The sequence below is a fragment of the Crinia signifera genome, chromosome 4 (genome assembly GCF_055691185.1).
Source record: "Crinia signifera chromosome 4, ASM5569118v1, whole genome shotgun sequence".
In the NCBI taxonomy this organism is placed as follows: Eukaryota; Metazoa; Chordata; class Amphibia; order Anura; family Myobatrachidae; genus Crinia; species Crinia signifera.
Window position 1 is genome coordinate 156,735,348 of NC_139220.1, and position 18,053 is coordinate 156,753,400.

The 18,053-nt window shown below is 41.6% G+C and overlaps 1 protein-coding gene across 10 annotated transcripts in view; it reads right to left on the reverse strand.

Moving 5' to 3' along the window:
• Positions 1-18,053, reverse strand: part of CADPS2 (calcium dependent secretion activator 2) — a 547,338-nt gene that overhangs the window by 231,881 nt on the left and 297,404 nt on the right. For all 10 annotated transcript variants that reach the window (XM_083182838.1, XM_083182837.1, XM_083182844.1 and 7 more), the window contains exon 15: positions 16,430-16,493. In XM_083182838.1, coding sequence (XP_083038964.1) covers positions 16,430-16,493 — 64 coding nt within the window. The remainder of the gene's footprint in view (positions 1-16,429; positions 16,494-18,053) is intronic.

The following is an 18,053-nucleotide window of genomic DNA, read 5'->3' on the forward strand; positions in this document are numbered from 1 at the left end:
ACAAGAGCAGACGTCTCCAGTTCACAAAGGAGCACAAGGATTGGAAAGTAGATGACTGGAAAAGGGTCATATGGTCAGATGAATCGTGTTTTTAATTACACAATGCAGATGGCAGGGTGCAAATATGGAAAAACAGTACGAAAGCATGGACCCCAACTGCATTGCCAAGACACTTCAAGCTGGTGGAAGCAATATTATGGTTTGGGGGATGTTTTCTTGGCATTGTATGGGTCCTTTGATTCCTGTGGAACAACGTCTGAATGGCCAATGGTGTACCCTGCTGGGGATGGATACTTCCAGAAGGACAATGCTCCCTGTCATAAAGCTGGCATTGTCCGCAGATGGTTCAAAGAGCATGACAGAAACTTTATCTTGCTTAGTTGGCCTGCACAATCACCAGATCTCAATCCAATTGAGAATCTGTGATATGAGATCGAATGGGCCAATAGGCAGCTGGATCAAGTACCATCAAATCTTAAGGATTTGGAAAAAGCAGTTTATTGGCTATGGTCTCAAATTTCTCATACCACCTATCAACATCTCAGAGTCCATGCCAAGAAGAATCCATTCAGTATTAATAGCAAAAGGTGGTCCAACATTGTATTGAGGGGGTGGTCATAATAATTTGGCCACTCAGAGTATATCGAAACAACCAACATATTGCTAGTGGGATGGTGGGTGTTACAATTTATATGTCTGTAAACGATGTTGTATGTACAGATTGGTGCACCTGGTTGTGTGTATGGGTGGTCCGACAATAACCCTACACTTGCTGTGGGGGCTGTAATGCAGGATCGAAAAACATCAAGCAGCCAGTCAGTAGGTATACTATATGTTTACCTGGATTGTCTGTGTGACAAGGGGTCAGCAGACATGTCGGTACTGACCCAGCTTTAGTCAGATAAACCCTTTGAGAGCGAAGTGAATTTGTCAAAATAGTCTTGAAAATTGGCAAACATTCTTTTATTCATCATAATGACCTGTAATGTTTACCTTATATAGGAAATATAATCCTATTTTACACAACATTTTGTATTTTTAATTTATATAACAAATGTGAGCAACGCTGGCATTTTTAGAAGATATATTACACATCTCTCAGATGTTGAAATCAAAGGGTTAAGCTAAACAGGAGCAATAAGTTTGGGACTGAGTAGAAATGAGCACCAAACTTGACAGGCAGGACCAGATATTGAAAATGGCTCCAGAGGGGCGCTGCAGAGGGTGGCTGCAGCACAGTTAGAAATTCAAATAAGGGAGAAACACCAACTGCCAATGAGTCAGTTTGGAATGGCAGTTTGTGTGATATACAGTAACCCTATAAGTACAAGAAGAGCGAGAGAAGACAGAACTCCAAATGGATTCACTCATGGATTAAATACAATAAAATCAGTATACATAAAAATATATGATAAACGAACATAGTAGAATCACTGATTTGTTAATTAATTTGCAGTACTTATAATTACAGTAAATATTATGAGAATTTATTTTATTATTCTTTTTACTATTCTTATAATCAACAATTATTAAGTCACGAATCAAGCAGCAATGTACCTACAGATGGAGCCGGCTTTAACTTTGCAGGGGCTGGCGATTCTATCGCCCCACCAGCGGCCGGCTGACGCCAGGGGTGCGCGCGCACAAGATGCAAACGCGCCCCTTGGCAAACGGAGCCTGCCGCTGGTCCCCGCCACCTCCCCCACCTATTTTAATCATTCAAAAACTCAATAATTTCTGGGTGTTTTTTTTGGGGGGTGGGGGGGGGGGGGGGGGGGAATCACCAGCTAAATGGTTAAGGGGCTTATTCATCAGGTAGAGATAAGTTGCAACAGTGGATACTTAATTACCAGCTGCTTCAAAAAGTGTCTGTCTAAATATTATATTAATTACTACATGCAAACTCTGAATACTATCAGTTTTGAGAGTTTGCTGAAAACTAGACAGCCCTCTTAAGGCAACTAATAATTAATGGCCCGTTACATAACCATTCTACTTGAGGAATCCCAGGCTGCAGAACTTTTTGATAAAAACAACAACAAAAAATCTACAGCTCCCATGCTTTTATGGCCAAATTCAGACCTGATTGTTGTTCTCAAAACAGACAAAACCATGTGCACTGCAGGTGGGACCATGTGCACTGCAGGTCGGACAATGTAATGTTCAGAGAGATTTAGATTTGGATGGGGTGTGTTGAAACTGAAATCTAAATTGCAGTGTAAAACTAAAGCAGCCAGTATTTACCCTGCACAGAAAATTAAAAACTCACCCAAACATAACTGCACGTAACGTGCCCCACCTGCAGTGCACATGGTTTTGCTCATTTTGAGAAAAAAATTGCCCAGTGATCAGGTTTGATCTAGGCATTTAGTGCAGAATAATTAACCTCATATCTAGAATGGTTACATGTTGCTCAAGGTTCTCTGAGAAGCATTGGCGGGTTGGGAACTAAAAGTGGTCTTGGTCCCCTCTCTAAGTGCAGGTGGAGTGAACACAGTTTTGTGTATTTTTATACAATATTTTCAATAGTGTACAGTCACGTGGTGCGGGGTCAGCACTTTTGTGCCACTCCCCATCAGCTGCCTTAGAACAACATGTCACTTTCTATTCAGACCGGTTTCCAAATGTAATCAATGTTCCAATAGTGAAAGCTAAAATGGAATTTCTGCCATTGGTTAAACACATTTTGTATAGTTATTTATAAAGTAATATGAAGTTTTAATACAAAACCATTTACAGGAAAATAGTACTCAATCAGGTAATCATTTTGTATTATTTCTATTTTAAAAAGGTCTAGAATGCTGCAAATGTCCCCAAAATGTCATTTTGCATGTCTTATCATATATTTTAGCTTGATACTTGAATATTTACTACATATTCAAATAATAAAATATTAAAAAAAGACCAAGATTTTCAGATTTCTTATCAATGATACAAAATGACTATTACCACTATACTCAAAACTAATTGTTAAGCTTATATTTTGATCTGCTTAAAACATCTTAATTTAATTAGTAAATGTATATCTTAGTAGTGTAGTCATAAATTTTAATTGCTGTTCAGAAATACAGAATAAATAGTTTAAAGAAAAGCAAACCATTATCCGCATATATTAAATAAAATACTATGTTAAAAAGATTTAAACACCATATTAGCAGTGATTTATTTAATCTCCCACATTAAGTATATTAATGCTGGTTAATAGTAAAATATATTAATAACTACAATCATATTGATCTATTTATGAAAATATACTGCTGTAATCTGTATCTTGGGGATTTCCTATTGGTCCAATGAACAATGGCAAAGAAATATGGCACCTTAGATATTCACATAGAGCTTAATTTTAAGCAAATGTTATCCTTTTTTGTTTTTAAATACATTATCTATTTAAAACTGTATATGGTCTTTTTCCATTATAATGACCATTAGAGAGGATTTTTTTTCTGGGGTAGCGCTTTATGAAAGAAATCCATATTTTAGACGAGCTTTTCTATAAATTTTAAAAGTTATGTGCATAATTATCTGTTGCATTGCATTTAAATGATAAGGAGAACCATTAGCGCATCCTTATTTTTGTTTCTCCCCCCTTAGGTGATTCTAAATTGCCCTTCACTCAATCCTTTCATCGCGTTCCTGGACACTTTACACGTGTATCTGGCCCATGAACTCCTTCTGGCACAGACTAGCTGCATTGCCTGAGATGCTTTACTTTAAATCATTGTATGCTGGCAACTACAACTTCTTTATGTACCATAATTTTACGCCAACGTTACTTTTGTTTTTTTTACCATGTACAGCCATCCTATATCTTACTACACAGGGTAGAAAAAAGAAGGAACAAGAGGACTGTGCTAAAGAAGCAGTCAAACCAGGACACCTTAAAATATGTCACTTCACATATGCAAATGATTTTAGACCAAACACAAACAAAGGGATCCCTGGGTGCTAAAGGTCAGATTGGGTGAACACTTATGAAACATCTGTTACGGCTTTTATTCTCATGCACTATCGACGCACTTTAGAGATCACATTATTGTGATCCTAGATTCATAAAAAAAATGTCACTCCCTTTCCCCCACGGATCCCTTTATTAGAGTTTGGTCTTACTACACATGTGACTTTTCTCCTATATGTCCCTGGAGTCTATGTATGGCTTATTATTATGATTTATTAACAGTTATTTACATAGCGCATATATATTCCACAGTGCTTTACAGAGAATATTAGAACATTCATATCCGTCCCTGCCCCAGTGGAGCTTACAACCTATATTCCCAACCACATGTACATGCACACACATTTATTCTAGGGTAAATTTTTGTTGGGAGCAAATTAATAATTGGGAGGAAACTGGAGCACCCAGAGGAAACCCACGCAGGCACGGGGAGAATATACAAACTCTGCACAGGGCCATGGTGGAAAATGAACCCATGACCTCAGTGCTGTCAGGCAATGATGCTAACCATTATACCAGGCATGTTCAACCTGCGGCCCTCCAGATGTGCTAAAACTATACATCCCAGCATGCCTTGCCACAATTTGGCTATTAGGGAATTCTAGAATGATGGCAATGCATGCTGGGATGTGCAGTTTTAGCACATCTGGAGGGCCGCAGGTTGGACATGCCTGCATTATACCATCTGTGCTCGTACAGTGCAACCTTTGTAGTGCACCCAACATGGCTGCCTTGCCTGGTTTGCATGTGGATGAAATGAAAAATGCATGGACCTGATGGCCATGTTGGGACACTAACCCTAGAACATGGATACTACAAAAACTCATTTTGTGTCATCTCTTCTAGGTGTAATCTAATTCACCCGGAGAAATCCTACATAGTGCACCCAAGATGACTGGTACCTTTTGTGGTTGGAAGTTGGAACCCATGAAAGCAAAAGCAGGCTGGGCAGGTTGCAACCGGTCTGGTAGAAGTTTAGTGATTCACAGCCACATGACTGCTTCATATAGCCTAACAGAAAACATTGCAGCCACTGACCAATAAGGAGCCAGGTTTCTTTTCCCAGTAACCCAAAGTGCTGAAGAGTGGGGAAATGTAGTTGGGTTTATCGGGGGAGTTTGAGTCATGATTACTGCAGCTGCCTTGGGCGGGCAATGTTTCATCCTGCTGGGTCCATCAGCTCTGATCAGCCCATGAGGAGTTAAGAGGTACACTGGTAGTGAGCAGTGGCTGGTTCAGTTCCAATGGGCACAGTGATGGTGTAAATGGATCCAATGGGGGACCCATCTATGCTTAGCTGCATTTTTTCAAACAAAAAGTTCTAACCTTCTGACTGTGTACGAGGCTGGACACTAGAGTTATGCTCCTTGTTGCCTGCAGGTTAAAGCCCAGGATTTCTCACTTTACCCCAAGCAGCAGGAGGTACTGTATTAGTGTGAAGGGTTTCTGGCTCACACACTTTCAGCATGTGAGGAGGCTTTCTGGTATCTGAAGCAACACTTAATTACTGGGATGAGTGAGCTATGTTCCTTTAGAATAAATTAAATAAGTTGTTAGGCAAATTCACTAAGCCTAGTGGTGGCCTGGATAGGAAGTGAAGAAGTACAGTTTTGTACACCATGATGTAATATTGGGGCAGATGTATTAAGCCTGGTGAAGAGATAAACTGGAGATAAAGTGGAAGGAGATAACGCACCAGCCAATCAGATCCCAACTGTCATATTTCAAACACAGCTGATTGGCTGGTGCGTTAACTCTTCCAAGTTATCTCCACTTTATCTCCAGTTTATCTCTTCTCCAGGCTTAATACATCTGCCCCATTGTCACATAGGGAGAAATGTTCTTGCTCTATTACTGTTCATCTGACTGTTGAAGGTTCTTAGTACACCACATCTTGCATTATTTTGCTATGTGTGGCTTGGAAGATTCCACACAGACAAATATATGACCCTAAGGGTAACAGTAAGGCTAAACCAACATATGTAAAAATATCTATCGATTGCTTTTTATGAGTATGAATATAGCGATATATATAGCTCTGTTGGTGGTGCTCCCATGAGCCCTGAATACAGTTTATTAAAAAGAAGAGAGAAGACTCTTTTTGCTGGGCCACATATTTTCCCACAGATATAATATGGGAAAGGGAATGCCCAAATCTCATTATCAGGGGGGGACAGGGGGACGACGACTACTTTAATTGGGTAGATGATCCCATGATGGACAGATCTAGTGGAGGGTCTAAAAACCCTCCATGTAATAATAAAATCATAGACAAATTAAAAAATAATCACGCCCTGCTAGACCATTGGAGATTACAAAACCCCTCAGATAGGGCGTATACATGCTTTTCGGGGGTACACAAAACTCTGTCCAGAATAGATTATTTGCTGGTAGCAGAGGATCTGATTAGAGACATGGGAGATTCGGGTATTGAAGGCTTTATAATATCAGACCATGCAATTATCTATATAAATATAATATTGAGAAATTATAGTAAAGGTAAAAGTATGTGGAGATTTCCAGCATACCTATCCGAATCCGAGGATTTTGGGAAGTATCTGATTAAAAAATGGCGGGAATTTCACTAGGATAATATCGCACACGCGACAGACCCGATTTTATTTTGGGAAACCTCTAAAGCAGTACTAAGGGGTCATATAATAGCGTATGTACAAAATCTAAAAAAAAAAGAACAGACAGAAACATGAAGCATTGCGTAAAAACATTGAAGATAGATTTAAGGTATATGTAGATAACCGAACGTTAACTACTTTTAATAATTATAAAACAAATAGGCAGATAATGGAATCCTATCTTTTGAGTCAGGCTAGGTATTCATTGGATCATTCTAGAAATAAATTTTAGAGATGGGGTAATCACTCGGGAAGAATCTTGGCGGCCTTAACTAAGGTGAGAAAAGGGCGTAATAATATCTCAGCGTTGAAATCAAATACAGATAGCCGGGTAGTAACGGCGCAAGAAGAAATCATTAAAATAATGCAGGAGTATTATGCTAAAATATACACAGATGTGCCATGGGAGGCGGACCAGGTAGAGACCCTGTTGAAACAAATAGATCTCCCCAAAATTAATGAAGCCCATGTAGAATATCTGGATTCAGATATCACTAAAGAAGAACTAGACACAGTACTCCGCTCTTTAAAAGTCAGGAAAGCCCCTGGCCCTGATGGGCTACCTGCGGAGTACTATAAAATCTTGCAAAATGAATTAAGGTACTTGTGTATTTTGGCGGCGCCCATCGCATCGCATACCATAACACATACGATGGTATGCGATGCGACGCAATATCGTACGATAGAGCACGATGGCATACAATTTTGAAATTGTATGCCATTGTACATGGCATACGATGCGATGCGATTAAACATTGTATAAGCACCCTAATGGGTGCTTATACTATGTTAACCCCTTCCTGACAGAGCTAGTTTTTGCGTTCCTGACAGAGCCATTTTTTTCAAATCTGACATGTCTCACTTAAGTGGGGATAACTTTTTTTTGCTTTTACTTATCCCAGTGATTTTGAGATTGTTTTTTCGTGACACATTGTACTTCAAATTAGTGGTAAATTTGGGTCGATACAGTCTGTGTTTTTTTGTGAAAAATACCAAAATGTCGTGAAAAAATGGAAAATTTAGCGATTTGCAAAATGTTAAATTTTCTGCTTGTGAGACAAATAATCATACCACTCAAAATAGTTAATAACTAACATAGACCATATGTCTACTTTATGTTGCCATCATTATTTCAACTTCCTTTTAATTTTTTTGGACACTAGGAGGCTTCAAATATGAATAGCAAATTCTCAAATTTTCAAGAAAATTTCAAACACTGATTTTTTTAGGGACCAGTTCAGTTCTGATGTGACTTTGAGGGACTTGTATGTGAGACACCCCCATAAATGATGCCATTTCAAAAACTGCACCCCTCACAGTATTCAAAACAGCATTTTGGAAGTTTGTTAACCCTTTAGGTGTTTCACAGGAATTAAAACAAAGTGTAGGTGAAATTTCAAAATTAAATTTTTTTTGCAGATTTGCAAATTTAATACATTTTTCTAAGGAACACAGTACATTTTACTAGAGAAATGTGACTAAAAATTGATTCCCCCAATTCTTTGGTTTTCATAAATATCCTATATGTGGCCCTAGTGTGCACGGTGACCAAACCACAGGCTTCATAATAGAAGGAGCACCTACTTGATTTTGGAGCCTCCTTTTTATGAGATTATTTTTTAGGAACCATGTAGGTTTCTAGGCACCATAAGATGCTAAAAGTTAGGTACCCCCCCACAAGTGACCCCATTTTGCAAACTACACCCTTCAGGGAATTCATCTAGGGGTATAGTGTACATTTCAAACCCCCAGGGGTTTCACCAATTGTGGTACAACTGGGCAGTGAAAATGAAAAAAAAAAAAATTTCATTTTCACAGCTCAGTTGTATCAAAATTGGTGAAACCCCTGGGGGTTTGAAATGTACACTATACCCCTTGATGAATTCCCTGAAGGGTGTAGTTTGCAAAATGGGGTCACTTGTGGGGGGGTTCCACTGTATGGGTGTTTCGGGGGTCATTCAACCAGAATCTGTGCTGCAAAATCCAAAAATCACTCCTTCCCTTCTGAGTCCTGCCATGCACCCAACTGGTATTTTTTGGTCACACATGAGGCATTGCCGTACTCGGGAGAAATTGGGGCACAGATTTTGGGGTGCTTTGTCTCCTTCATTCCTTGTGAAAATGAAAAATTTTGAGCCAGATCTGCATTTTTGTGTAAAAAAATGTAATTTTTTACACAAAAATGCAGTTCTGGCTCAAAATTTTTTATTTTCACAAGGAATGAAGGAGACAAAGCACCCCAAAATCTGTGCCCTAATTTCTCCCGAGTACGGCAATGCCTCACGTGTGACCAAAAAATACCAGTTGGGTGCATGGCAGGACTCAGAAGGGAAGGAGTGATTTTTGGTGGCGGAATGAATGGTGGGTGCTATGTCGCATTAGCAAGACCCCCGAAGCACCAATACAGTGGAACCCCCCCACAAGTGACCCCATTTTGCAAACTACACCCTTCAGGGAATTCATCTAGGGGTATAGTGTACATTTCAAACCCCCAGGGGTTTCACCAATTTTGATACAACTGGGCAGTGAAAATGAAAAAAATAAATTTTTCATTTTCACAGCTCAGTTGTATCAAAATTGGTGAAACCCCGGGGGGTTTGAAATGTACACTATACCCCTTGATGAATTCCCTGAAGGGTGTAGTTTGCAAAATGGGGTCACTTGTGGGGGGGTTCCACTGTATGGGTGTTTCGGGGGTCATTCAACCAGAATCTGTGCTGCAAAATCCAAAAATCACTCCTTCCCTTCTGAGTCCTGCCATGCACCCAACTGGTATTTTTTGGTCACACATGAGGCATTGCCGTACTCGGGAGAAATTGGGGCACAGATTTTGGGTGCTTTGTCTCCTTCATTCCTTGTGAAAATGAAAAATTTTGAGCCAGATCTGCATTTTTGTGTAAAAAAATGTAATTTTTTACACAAAAATGCAGTTCTGGCTCAAAATTTTTTATTTTCACAAGGAATGAAGGAGACAAAGCACCCCAAAATCTGTGCCCCAATTTCTCCCGAGTACGGCAATGCCTCACGTGTGACCAAAAAATACCAGTTGGGTGCATGGCAGGACTCAGAAGGGAAGGAGTGATTTTTGGTGGCGGAATGAATGGTGGGTGCTATGTCGCATTAGCAAGACCCCCGAAGCACCAATACAGTGGAACCCCCCCACAAGTGACCCCATTTTGGTCACCAGCTTTGGGAGGGGGGCTGGCGCTGCGGCTGGCGGGGGGGTGGGAGGGGTGCTGGCGCTGCGGCAGCCGGGTGGGTGGGAGGGAGGGGGGCTGCCGGGTGGGAGGGGGGGGGGGCTGGCGATCGTTGGTGATCGGTGCGGTATACGCACACACACACACACACACACACACACACATATATATATATATATATATATATATATATGTGTGTATATATATATATATATATATATATATATACATATATATACATATATATACACACACATATATATATATATATATATATATATATATATATATATATATGTGTGTGTATATATATATATATATATATATACACACATTTGCACATTTTTTTATTTTATTTTATTTTTAACTTTTCCAGCAGCAGCATGATGCTGCTGCTGCGGGGGGGAGGGGGGAGGAGGGGAGCGCAGCGTGCGCTCCGGACGTAGCGGTTGAGCCGCTGGAGCTGCTGCTGCTGCCGGGTGAGTGCCCGGCGGGTGGGAGGGGGGTGCTGCCGCTCGGTGGTGATCGGTGCTGCACCGATCACCACCGTTTTCTGTGTTACCGAGCGGCTTAGCCGCCGGTAACACAGGAAACGCTGTGATTGACTGTTCAGATTTGAACAGCCAATCACAGCGATCGCCGACCGGGGGGGGCACCCCTGCCCCCCCTGGGCGACGAGGGGGGATGTCTGCTGTCAGGGACAGCAGACATCACCTAACTGTCACTGCGTCTCTAGACGCAGTGACAGTTAGAAACCATGACGTACATTTATGCCATGTGTCGGGAAGTACTTCCCGACCATGACGTAAATGTACGTCAAATGTCGGGAAGGGGTTAAGCACCCAAATGGGTGCTTACAATGTTAAATGCACCCCCACGCCACCCCCCACTATAAACGTGAACCCGAAGCGTGGCGAGCGCAGCGAGCCCGCGAGGGGCGGCGGTACGCGTCCTACGACCTTTTCATACCCCCACTATCCACGTCGGCGTGGAGTTGAGAATAGAATAGTGTGGCGAGCGCAGCGAGCCACCGAGCCCGAAGCGTGGCGAGCGCAGCGAGCCCCGCGAGGGGACGCGGATACCTTCACAGGTAAACGCGTCCCCTCGCGGGCTTCACAGGTGTCCGCGTCGCCACGGACACCTGTGAAGCCCGCGAGGGGACGCGTATAACTGTGAAGGTATCCGCGTCCGCTCGCCACGCTTCGGGCTCGGTGGCTCGGGCTCGTAGGCAAAAATAATCGCAAATAGAATTCAGCGAATAGCGGGGGATATTTTTACAGAGCATCAGTTGGGTTTTATAACGGGACGGCATTCCGTAAAAGGGGTCAGGATGGCAGTAGCGGCAATTAATATACTTCAGAGAAATAGGGACAATCCTGGTATTTTATTGACTCTGGATGCCAATAAGGCGTTTGACTCAATATCATGGGGATGTATAAAGTGCTGGAGGCAAGACATTTTGGGGAGAAATTTATAAATTTTATTCACTCTCGCTTTTAATTAATGGAGAGAAAAGTAAGGAGATAGTGATGAAGAGCGGCACCAGACAGGGGTGTCCTTTCTCCTCACTTCTCTTTAACATCGTGTTAGATCCAATGCTTCGCTTTCTTCAGAATTGGAAAACCCTGAAAGGGGTAAAAACGGGTAAACCTGAATTTAAAATCTGCGTCTTTGCGGACGATCTAATACTAAATGTGGCAGATCCCAAATCCTCGATTAGACTCCTGTTCAAAAAATTGGAGGGATTTGGTATGGCATCGGGGTTCACTATAAACCTTGATAAGTCAGTAGCACTATACCTGAAAACAGGAGTTAAAAAACCATTGTGGCCAATGGGGTACCATTGAAATGGGCAGAAAACTATATTACCTACTTAGGGGTGAAGATTCCAAAAGACCTGAGCCAGCTATATGAACTGAATGTGGGCTTTGTTATTAAAAAATGTGTAAAAGAGCTGGAAGGATGGGCGAAGTTACCAGTATCCCTTATGGGGAGAATAAATTTAATTAAAATGATAACATTTCCCAGACTCTTGTACCCTCTCCAGATGCTACCTGTCCTTTTGTCTAGCAAGGACATTCGGGAGATTGATAAAATATTTAGGAAGTTTATTTGGGAGAGTAAGAAAGCCAGAATAAGTCTCCAAAAATTACAGCAATCTATAGAAAAAGGAGGAATTAACTTTCCAAATATGGAAAGATATAGTTTGGCCTCTCACTTCCGCTATATAAAGGACTGGGTCTTGGAGAGAGGGGAATACACTAACTTTTGGAGGGTGCAACCCTTATGACAGGAGGTTTGGTGTATTTTCTCCACTCTACGGATTCAGAGGTTGAGTTGGGGGATACATCAAACCCCCTATTAACATCTACTAGAAGGGCTTGGTATATTGTCCGTCACAGATGGGATATTAATTCCAAAGTTTCTATGTTATTGAACTTAATAATAAGAATAACCCCAGCTTCCAAGAAGGCAAGCCGAGCACCCATTTGATCGTTGGAAAGATATGGGTGTGTTCAGAGTTGGTCAATTAATAGATGCTGTAAGAACGTAAGCCCATGACCTATAGGCAGGTAGCGGAGAAATTTGAGAATATACCATTAGATTTGGCGTTTATACAAGCCCAACATTATGTGCAAAAAATTACTCGATCTCTCAATGAGAAGGATTGGGACAATGAACTGGATAAGCAGCTACTTAGCCCACACTTTGGGAAAAAAGCCCTCTCCTTTTATTGCAATTTTTTCAGAACCTTGACTAAACATAAGGTGGTGAAAACAGGTATAAGCAGATGGTCCGAGGTGTTTACAGACATAACGGATGATATTTATGCCCATTTGGGTTCCATCTGCAAGATATTACCTATGCCAACATATATAGAGCTATTTTTAAAGATCTATCATAGGGCCTATTTATCTCCAAATAGGAGAAAAAATATCGGATTGTCCAATGACAGTAAATGCCTGAAGTGTGGGCTGGGTGGAGCAAATCTGGTCCACTGCCTCTGGAGCTGTCCAGAGGTTCTCTACTTCTGGAAGAATGTAGAACGGTTTATTACAACATACATACAGAGTGATTTTCAAATAAGCGCACAATGGGCCATTTTAAGCATAAAACCCTGTGATAGACCAATTGGGAATAGAAGGGTCAATGATAAAGTCATGTTGGCTATATCTGCTGCAGCAAAGAAAACCATTCTGCAGATGTGGATCCAGCCCCAGCCTCCATCTATGAAACTGTTTTTGGAAAAAATGTAAAATATATTCTTAATGGATTGGGTAGAAGCTTCAGTTCAAAAAAAAGAAAGATCAGGATATATTCCTTGAGAACTGGGGAGATTTTATACTAACCCTCTCTCCGCAAGTACAGGAAAAAATTAGGATCTGCCTTTCCCCTATTGAATGGAAGTAAAGCAGAGTTTTTTTCTAAAATAGAGGGAAAAAGATCTCGCCAAGTCCAGTCCTCAGGTATATTATAATGTTTATTCTGAATATGTAATCTGTTAGCAAGGTCCTCTCTACAGAGTCAGAGGGACACACTATGAGCGTGTATTGGTAACTATGATCATGAACATATACTACGACTGTGCTCTGATGGTACTTTTTCTTCCTTTTTTTTTAACGAGAAAATTAATTGTGAATGTGTAATGTTTATGTGTAAATGTATTGTCTTTTATAATAATGTGTTAATGCATAATAAAAATATATTAAAAAAAGAAAATATATATTTTTCCTGAAATTAGTAACCAACTTTTGGCCTAGGGGTGCCGTGAAAAATAGTCTGATACTTTAGGGTGCCGTGATTCAAAAAGTTTGGGAACCACTGACATAACTAATACAAAAGTCTCACGTAACAGTGATATCAATCAAACCTGTGTGTAATAGCATATGTAAGCAAGCTGGGGTCTGTCAAGAGCAGCAATCCAGTAACCAAACTACTGTATATAAAGGATATTTGACTATTATTTTCAAGCATATAATGTGAATTCCTCCACAAATGACGGATCTAAGCATATTTTGCTGAGCATTTGCACTTGGCAAACCTAAATCCCCCATGTGAAAGTGTATAGCGAACACACCCAGGGTGTGAAGAAGTGAGGATCTTGGCCTATCCATGTTCGGACTATACAGATGCAAGAAAGTATGTAAGAAGATTATAGACATAAACACAGGATATAGGAAGAGAGAAACTCTTAAAGCTCCAATCCAAAGAGACTTATACAGGGATTCATCAATGGTGTTTGAATACCCGTATCACATCTACAGTACATATTGTTCACTTCCTCCCAAAAAAAGTATATCTGAGGGCATAGACAGAGCACATGCCAAAAACCCCACAGCTGGAGCAGAGCATTTAGGACAAGCATCAGAAGATGAACCCTCGGTAAATATACAGTCTGCTCAGGGTCCAATAGACCCTATGTAAAATGTATTGGTACTTGTGTATTATGACGGCGCCCAAGAAATCGGCCGATTTTTCACTTTTTCCGGCCAATTTGCATGCTGTTCCATTATTGCACAACTTGCACACCCCCGATTTCCATCGTAGTGCATCGCATGCAATATAGTGGCATGTGATGCATGCCATGCGATGCATGTGAAGCGATTCGATTTGTAATTGTACAATAACCCTGATGGGTGCTTATAATGTTAAAAGCACCGCCATTGTTAACGCCACCCCCACTATCAACGCCAACCCGAAGCGTGGCGAGCGTAGCGATCTTTTCATACCCCCACTATCCACGTCGGCGTGGAGTTGACTTTAGATAGTGTGGCGAGCGCAGCGAGCCACCGAGCCCGAAGCGTGGCGAGCGCAGCAAGCCCCGCGAGGGGACGTGGAATACATGTAAAGTAATCCGCGTGCGCTCGCCACGTTTCGGGCTTGGTGGCTCGCTGCGCTCGCCACACTATCTAAAATCAACTCCACGCCGACGTGGATAGTGGGGGTATGAAAAGGTCGGAGGACGCGTACCGCCGCCCCTCGCGGGCTCGCTGCGCTCGCCATGCTTTGGGTTGGCGTTGATAGTGGGGGTGGCGTTAACAATGGGGGTGCATTTAACATTGCAAATCACATCGCATCGCATGCCACTTGCTGGCATGCGTTGCTATGCGATATTTAATTGTACAATCAGGGGCATTTTCCCGAAAATCACATCGCATACCATCGCATAGTACCTGGGGGTGTGCAAGGATGGAATAACATGCAAATCATCAGGAAATGGCCGAAAATCGGCAAAAAATCGGCCGAAAATCGGACGCAAAATCGCATCGCAGATCAAATCGGCCATAAATCGGCAGAAAATCGGCCGATAAATCGGATGCGATATCGGATGCGTTTGGATGAAATCGGGCGCCGTTATAATACACAAGTACCAATGTATTTATAGTTAGCCATTTAGTAGTGTTTAAGGATGGTAGCACATTGCAGTATTGGAGAGCTATACTTTCAGATGAAGCAGGGATCATCCAGCAAAAGGAATTAAACATTATAACAATGAGTGCAAAGTCTGTGTCCTTTTTTGTTTTCCCCCTCCCTTTCATCTGGGTCGATCACAAAACCGGTTGCACAACTTTTCAACCCTAAAAGTGCTACATCCCCTGTGTGAAACTACAAGAGGAAAAAGGGGCACTTTGGCCAATGATGCCCATTCACCCACAGGGTGAAGATCAGTCACCAATGATTACGCTATCTGCCCCAAAGTAGGAAGGCTACTGTAATCCAGGAACTGTGTCCAGAAAGGTGAGTGGTGGTGGCTGTGTCCAGAAAGGCACCACCACTCACTGCGGCCAACCCCAAACGATACCCCCTGGGGTCTTAGCTGACAACCCCCCTGACAGTGCCACCAAAACCCCCTCCCCGCCACCTACACCCCCGGCTGTCGTCACTGACAAACCCTGCAGCGGACGCAGCCGACTACCCCACCGAAAACAAAAAAATACTATACTCACCAGGGGAGAGCTGCGGAAAAGCTGAGCCTCTAGAAGCTATATTGACAGGGCTGCTGTGATTGGGCAGCAGATGGATCTGCTATCCAATCACAGCAGACCCTCTCAATGAGCACTTCTAGAAATGCCATATTCATAATTTATTTTAATGTGACTTTCCACAACTTAGCCTGGCCCCCTGTCACTTCACCCTCTTATAAATATTTGGGAGGCATGCTTATCGGTGCCTCACAAATTATAATACAGGGTGCAAATGAAAAACAAAATGACAGGGGAAGCACTGCCTCCACTGACTGCACATCCTTACCCTAATCTCATGTGGATTCCACTACTAGCTTCAACTGGGAAATCAAGTTACTGAGGGGAAGATTTATTAAGCTCGGTGAAGTGATAAAGTGTCTGTTTTTTCTGGGCAATCAGCTCCTAACTGTGAAGTTACAGGCTTGGTTTGAAAAATGGCAGATAACAGCTAATTGGCCGGTGATAAAAACCAGACACTATAACTTCACCAAGCTTAATAAATCTACCCCTGAATCTCGTGGACACAAGTGCTATGTTTTCTGTCCTCTTTGTTTGTGCAATTTTCTCCTCCTTCTCGACTTTCTGAAATTTATATATTTTTATGGCCTCTTTCATTAAACCATGCAAAGCAATGTATTGTATCTTTTAAATGAATGGGAACAAACTTAGACGTACCCGTTCTAGCAAAGATAGTGTCGCTTTCAATGCTCCTTCTGGTCTTCCAAATGGAAAACAGTACCTGTTGAAAAAGAACAATGCATCATATACGATGACTTCAAAATAACTTTGTGAAATACTGTATAAACAAAGCACAGGCTTCAGCATTTTGAGGGCTTTCACTTTTAATGTGCTTTAAACCGCAAAAGTTGGAAGCAAAACTATGTTGCACTGCAGGTGTGGCAAATTTATAATGTGCAGAGAGATTTCTATTTAACATGGTTGTCTCCAAACTCAAATTTAAACTGCAATGTACAAATAAAGGCCCATACACACTGGTCAATTTTGAGCGGAAAGCACCTCAGTTTAACAGTTTAAGCTGCTTTCAGCTCAAAAGCTGCCTAGTGTGTACGTGCCAGTGATGACCAGTAATGCAGGCTCCCGCATCATCACCAGCTCACTGCCGCTCATCTGCTGGTATTACCAGCAGATGAGCAACGGGATGGATGGCTTTCCATAGCGTCCGGCTATGGAAAGTCATTCACTCCCTGTGAAAATTGCTGCACTGGGAGAAAAAAAAAACCTCATTGTATATGCACAATGATTTTCACATGATCGCTGTCCATACTCGCTGGGCAAAATCGCCCAGTGTGTATGGACCTTTAGCCTGTGGGTTATATGCAAAGCAATATTTACTGTTCATGCAAAAAATAAAACAATGTATCTCCATCCCTTGCATTGCAACATTGTTTGCTCCAGATGATGCTAACTCGCTTTGTTGAATTTGCTCACAGCTTACAATCAGCCTCTATATCAATAAGTTTCCTGAAACACCTCCTATTTACCAGAATACGGAAAATAGTATTAGTCAATGTTATAATCACAGCAATCAGATGCTACAGTTTGTCTTAAACTAATAGTCATTAGGACTGGAATCCTAACTGACATATGTTGTGACCAGTAAGCCTGCTCAAAGCAAATGGTTCGAAAGCTTGTCTGCTACCTTGTGATTGCCTCTGTGTTTGTGCATGTGTGAGAGAGAAAGATGTAGTTTCACCTGCTGCCAACAGATGGCAGTGTTTCGGAGTCACACAAACCAACACTAGACATATATAGATGATAAATGTTAATTATATACTATTAGGAAGTTGAATAGGTTCAAAGTAATATACATAATAATGTAGTTTATCCAACAATTGGCAAAAAAAAATAATTCTGGATCAATTTCTGCTGAGTTGATTGCCTGCGAGCAGTCTTGACGCTTGTACATTTGGCTTACTACAATCCTGATCATGATACAAATCCTGAACTTTGAATTCTATTCAGCTTAAAATGTACTTGTTTCAAAGATAAGTAAACCAATCACTCACATAGAAAGGTCCCATGTGGGACAGTATACTGTAGAACTGGGAGACGGTCATATTGTCTACAGCATTTAGGTCTACAAGCATTAGGTCTACACCACTAGGTCAACCTGCATTTAGGTAGACATGCACTTAGGTCGACAGGGTCATTAGGTCGACAGGGCCATTAGGTCGACTTTTATAAGGTCGACAGGGTCATTAGGTCGACATGGGGAAGGTTGACAGGCAAAATGTCGACATGGGGTCATTTGACTGTTTTATGAGTCGACATGTGCTGA